The following is a 5800-nucleotide window of genomic DNA, read 5'->3' on the forward strand; positions in this document are numbered from 1 at the left end:
CTCTCTCTCTTTTGATATACAGTCGTTCAGTCCGAACACAACCTCAACACTTTAACAACTACTCGAGGAACACAGAGTAATGGTTTATATCCAAGTCGCTTTGGCAAAAGACATCTTCCACTTACAAAGTAATGGTAAAACATTGTATTATCACCCACACCATTTAAATGGATCCACATTGCTTGATGACCCAACCAAAACAGCTTCTGCTAGAAGTTGGAGCGAAATGTGGAACCACTTCTTCAATTTCAAGCAATAAGTTGCTCACGAATCTTTTTCTCTACATCATCACTTTAATTTATGAATCGCTCGTCGATTTGATGTGTGATGATGAATTCAATGTTTGGGATACAAAAACAACAAATAAACTCATTCCAACACTTGAAAAAGAATCTGAACGAACGATTAATTTATGACAATTAGGTCTCTCTTCGAATCAATTCCACATTGAACTTTATTCGGCACCACCACTTCCAGCACTCGAGCGAGCAATGTTAAGGATGTTCTTGATACGAGCATTCAATTCTGCGATCTGGTTCATGACGGATGTTTGTTGTTGGGAAGAAGAACCTTGCTGGGAGACACTGCTGGCAACACTACTCCGCTCCATTGCCATCTTCATGAGACTGGCTGTGTAACGAATACGCTCTCGAGAAACATCAACATCAATCTTGCTTGGGAAGCGAGGTATTTTCGTTCCTACACAAATACAGAAGGGTTGATCATTCGAGATGGCAAGCAATGACATGGGAGTTACTCCACCAGGTAATGTCAACAACACTGTTTCCATTCTCTTTAAAACTTCATTGTAGTAGGAAAGTTGTTGGGAAATACTAGAGCTACTGCCAGCACCACTTCCACCACTGCTCGTTGTGAGTAGAATTCTATTCAAACGATTCCAGTCCAAATGAGGCACGTATAAATAGTCAGTTCCCCATGGATCTTTGGGTACCTTATTCAATTCTCCACCCTCCAACAAATCTTCCAAAGCAAGTGGATATTTGCCATGTCTTGTATAGTACAACACAAGACCTTCTTGAAGTTTGGCTAAATCCAAAAGAGCATTACTCACTCTACTTTCTTCGTAAACTTGAGCAAGCACAGCTCCTGTAAGACCAGAAAATGTCACAATAATGGAAATGGCAATTAAAATCTCAATCATACTGAGATGATGTACTGAAATTTGAGGAATAGAAATTTTCAAATCATGATTGTTCAATAATCCAATATTGCCTTTCGTGTGCTTCAGTACGTTGGAGATTGATGACAAGTATGTACCCAATAATTTACGTAATATGGATGATGAAGGATCTTTCATATCTGAAAGTGCCATTCCTGTCACAGAAATCACAGGCAAGTATGGTAATAAAATCTTGGTGTAGTAAGAAGTTGGATTTTGCAAAAGTTTTTGTTGTGCTACACGCCAGTAAAGTTTTAAGAATTGAATCCATCGTGGTTGTGGTTTGTGTGTGAATCGCTTAAATTTGGAAGGACTACGTTTTGTAAAATGTTCACCTATTGGTTGTTGTTGTTGTTGCTGGGTTTGATGAATTAAAAAGTTTTGAATAGTGTACACCATGAGTCGTATTCGTTCCCTCCACAAATCGGAAATGTTATGGTTCTTGGTTAAATGTTCATGAATATTATTATTATTATTATTGTTAAAATCATTAAAAGTGTAATGATTGATATTTTCGTTTCCGTTGTGAGATTGGTATTGATTTTTAGAGTTTTCGAAGCGATCGGGAAATAAGTGATTTGCAATTTTATAAATTCGTTGCTCTTGTTTTTCATTTGATGGCAGCGACCAACGACGTCCTTGCATTAATTCATTATTATTATTATTTTTATCACTATTATCGTTGTTATTATTCTTTTGTTGATTCGCATCATGATGACGATGACTATGGAATCTCATCATTGGAGAGGACACCCGATGAGAATGACCCATCAGTAGTGGATGGTGTTGTGAAATCATTTCGGAATTTTTTTCCTTGCTCCGCGGAGTGCCTTCATAGCTTCTTCGCGATAGGGAATAACGTTCGAAGAAAAACCTTAATAACAACAATTGGAGCAGTGTGGGCTTGGTCTTAAGGACAATGTCATTCAAATCATCATATCTTGGAGATGAAAAATTGGACTTGTCATGGAGCAATCTCTCTTGATTTGTGTTGGTTGATACAAATCGAAAGAAACAGAAGATGATTTCAGAAAGTGCTTCAATCGTAGCCAGAATCCATCGAATCAACCATTCAAACATTGCATCTCCTCTTCAATTGTTCATACTTCTTCTAAAATTGATCTTCAAATTTCAGTGAAAGCTGACGTTTGCTCGCCTCAATGTTTCGATCCAAATCAGCAACACCCATCATTCAAAAAAATACTTTAAAACACAATCGAATTGACAAGTTGCTGTTGTTCACCGTTTTTGCTGCACTGATCATCTGAACACACTGATTTCGATCTCATTGCAACACAAAAAGGTGAGTCACCAATACATTTCGTCGGATCAAACGTTTTGGGATGATAAAAACAATAACAACATCTTTTGTATCTATGGATTGATCGAAATCGGATGATGATTGTGAATCGTTGTTGTGTGTGCGTGTTGTGAATAGACATTGAAACAACAACAACAACCATTGCGATTCTGTAATATATTATTATTTTCATCATTGTCGTATCCGAATTTAAAGCTTTTTCACAACAACACTTTCTCTATTGATTATTGTGAAAAATGTCATCCATTTCTGCACAGGCGTTTCTCGTGCCCATTGAATCATCTAATAGCAACACTACTTCCTCTCTACAAGTCTATCAACATACATCGATTGCCTCTTCGACACTTATTTACAATTATGGAGGTGAAGATTCGAATGGTTTCTGGACCAATCGATTGAGTGTGTTAAATCTTGCCGCTGGTTCAGGTTTTAAAAAACAGACCAAGCTTAAATCTTTGGAGTGGGAGAAGCCCAAATATAATTCATTTCCTCCCAAGAAAGATGGTCACGTCATGATGTTGACGTGTGGCAGTGCAGGCAATGCTCAAAAGAAAATATTTCTATTTGGAGGAAATGACAATCAGAACATTTCTGGAAATAATAATGCACTCTATTCGATCGATTTGGAGAATTTGACATGGAAAATCGAAATGAAACATCAAGATGATCATTCTCGACCATTTGGTAGATCGCATTCTGCATTTACACAAATTAAGAATTATTTATACATGTTCGGAGGAAAGATTACTTCTTTGCAATCCTCATCAAATGGCTCAGATCCGACATCGGTCTCAGTCAAAACACTGGATGATTTTTGGATGTTTAATTGTGAGAATTTAACATGGAAGAAACTTTCGAACAAGTTGTTGTCGACAAATGAATCTCTTCCAAAATTAACAGGAGCCACTTTGTGTGCCTCTTCGAAGGGTACTGACTTGTTCCTATATGGAGGAGTCTGTGACAAAGAATACAGCAATGAATTGTACAAGTATTCTGTGAAGAATGATTCATGGGAATGTATCACTTCTAAAATGAAAGGTGACATTCCCCAATTTGGAAGAGAACGACACGCATGTTGTCTTTTATCAAAATCCAATGAAATGCTCATTAGTGGAGGTTGGATCTTTGGTGGAGTGAGTTCACAAATACTCTCTCTTAATTTAGATACATTGGTCTGGAAGAATGTGAATGTTTCAATGGGATCCAATTCGATGGAATCAAAAATGTTGCAACGATATGGACACACCATGGTTGCATTGGAAGGAGCTGTCAATGAACAAATTCCATTAGTTGTCATGATTGGAGGAAAAGATTTAACCATGAGTAATCGTGGAGAAGTGATTTTGATTGCTCTCCATTCGAAAGATGCCACTTGGACCACTCTTGCACAAAGTTTTGGACAGAAACAAGATCATTCATTGAATGAAGAATGGACACGGTATGAGAAGGTGAGTGGATTATTGCCAGCCACTCCAATGACCGATGATTACTTGTCGAGTATGTTGGGAGTGACTTCCACTGTATCTTCATCACCATCAATGGTCGCAACCACAAGCACTACTACCAGCACCACCAGCACCGCTACAAGTACACCTCCTGCAGTTCCAAAGCGTCCTTCCTTCTCGAAAGCAAGTACTGGTGACTCAACCAAACAAGAGAATGTGAGTGAATCGACAATCTCAAGTACTACTCCACCCTCTATTCCAAAACGTCCAGTAAGAAAGGAAGAGGACACTCCTCCAAAGAAGAGCACCTCCTCGTCAACCGTTGAGGAAGAAACAAAGAAGCCCTCGACATCTGCCATCATCACCACCACCAGTACAGAATCTAAACCAACCACAAGTGGTTCCAAGACTGTTAAGGTTGATTCAACTATGTCACCTTCAGCAGATGCCATTTCTGAAAAATTGCAAGAGGCTGAACAACGTCCAAAGCTTGAATTGGCCAAAAAAGGAGCCAGAATGCAACAAAGAAAGCCAAAAACTGTCAATGCAGATTTATCGAAATTGGATAAGGTCACCAAAGAAGCCACTCTTGATGTTCCAGATGATTCCAAATTCAAAAAGTTAGAAATTGAATCAAAGAAGGTTGTTACTCCTACCAACGAAGAACAGCCATCGGGCGAAAGCAGCTCTCAAGATAAAAAGCCAAAGTTTGGTGTTGGAATCGGAGGCAACCCAATGATGAGCGAATTAGCATCCAAGCTCAAGAAAAAATAAATTTATAAGAGAGCGGATTGTACAAATATTAACTCTTCAATGAGGTGACAGTATTTTCGTAATTGAGGTTCGTCATCGCCTAGAACTTCTTTTCTTGGAATAATTTTAGCTTCTTCGTTTTGAATTTGATCATTGTTGTAGAGCTCTTGATATTTGGCATAGAGCTTTTCGAATCTTTCTTTTCCGAAAATTTGTTCGTTCTGTTTTATAAGGCTGTTGACACGATCCTCTAAACGTCCAACCACAGGAATGTCATCGTAATCTGTCTCTTCATAATAGTCCTCTTCTTCTTCGTCCTCGCTGTCCTCTTCTGTTTCGTATTCAACTTCTTCCTCACTTGACTCCATCCCTTCATTACTGTCGTCGCTGTCTCCAAACATGGTGTCTTCAACTTTGCAAGCTTTATCTTCACCTGAGCTACCATTATTCTGATTGATGACATTATTGTTGTTCATTATCATGCTCTCCTTCTTTCGCTTAAGAGTTTCAATTTTCTTCATTGTCCCAAGTTAATCATTTCGGTGTACTCCTTCTCAATTTCAGAATCAATTTCTGCTTGTCTTTGAAGTATGGATTCTTTATCAAGAACAGATGGTATCTTTGGTGGCTCCACAACCTCTTTCTTTGGTGCCTTGTCAACTCCCACAATATTGTGTTGATTGTGGAAAAGATTAAAATGTTGATTTTTAGCAGCAACTCTGCTTGCATGATATTCAACTCTTGCTTCCTTGAGCTTTTGCTTTTGTTCTTCTTCTTCCTTAATTTTCTTTTGCTGCCTTTCAAAAAAGAATACGTTCCTTTTCATTGGTGAAAGTTGGAGGTGTCTTTGATGGAGGTTCAAACTTGGAAGGAAGGTTAAGTCCTTGAAATTTTTTGCTAAACTCTTGAAATGCATGATCGTCTTCTTTTTTGGGTTCTCTGTCTTTTCGCATTTGTTCGAGAGCTTTCTCAATTCTCATTTGCTCTTTTTGAAGTTTCATAATTTCAGAATCTATTTTCTTTTCTCGTACAGCAATATCATTGTTGGATGATTGAGGTCTTGACGATGGTTGGACTTTTGGTTGAGGTTTTGGAGGGATT

At 38.2% G+C, this 5800-nt stretch overlaps 4 protein-coding genes across 4 annotated transcripts; 1 reads left to right on the forward strand and 3 right to left on the reverse strand.

Moving 5' to 3' along the window:
- Window positions 1-454: 454 nt before the first annotated feature.
- FDP41_012505 (uncharacterized protein) lies at window positions 455-1978 on the reverse strand (the record flags this gene model as incomplete). The annotated part of the gene is made up of 1 exon (XM_044703032.1): window positions 455-1978. One exon carries the CDS (start codon window positions 1976-1978, stop codon window positions 455-457), a length of 1524 nt encoding a protein of 507 aa, XP_044566108.1.
- A 759-nt stretch (window positions 1979-2737) lies between these two features.
- On the forward strand, window positions 2738-4720 carry FDP41_012506 (uncharacterized protein; the record flags this gene model as incomplete). The annotated part of the gene is made up of 1 exon (XM_044703033.1): window positions 2738-4720. The coding sequence occupies one exon, from the start codon at window positions 2738-2740 to the stop codon at window positions 4718-4720; it is 1983 nt and encodes a 660-aa protein (XP_044566109.1).
- Window positions 4721-4722: 2 nt separating this feature from the next.
- On the reverse strand, window positions 4723-5175 carry FDP41_012507 (uncharacterized protein; the record flags this gene model as incomplete). The annotated part of the gene is made up of 1 exon (XM_044703034.1): window positions 4723-5175. The coding sequence occupies one exon, from the start codon at window positions 5173-5175 to the stop codon at window positions 4723-4725; it is 453 nt and encodes a 150-aa protein (XP_044566110.1).
- A 41-nt stretch (window positions 5176-5216) lies between these two features.
- On the reverse strand, window positions 5217-5525 carry FDP41_012508 (uncharacterized protein; the record flags this gene model as incomplete). Its single annotated transcript, XM_044703035.1, has 1 exon — window positions 5217-5525. One exon carries the CDS (start codon window positions 5523-5525, stop codon window positions 5217-5219), a length of 309 nt encoding a protein of 102 aa, XP_044566111.1.
- Window positions 5526-5800: the final 275 nt, after the last annotated feature.

Source organism: Naegleria fowleri, assembly GCF_008403515.1.
Source record: "Naegleria fowleri strain ATCC 30894 chromosome Unknown tig14, whole genome shotgun sequence".
NCBI classification, from domain to species: domain Eukaryota; phylum Heterolobosea; class Eutetramitea; order Acrasida; family Naegleriidae; genus Naegleria; species Naegleria fowleri.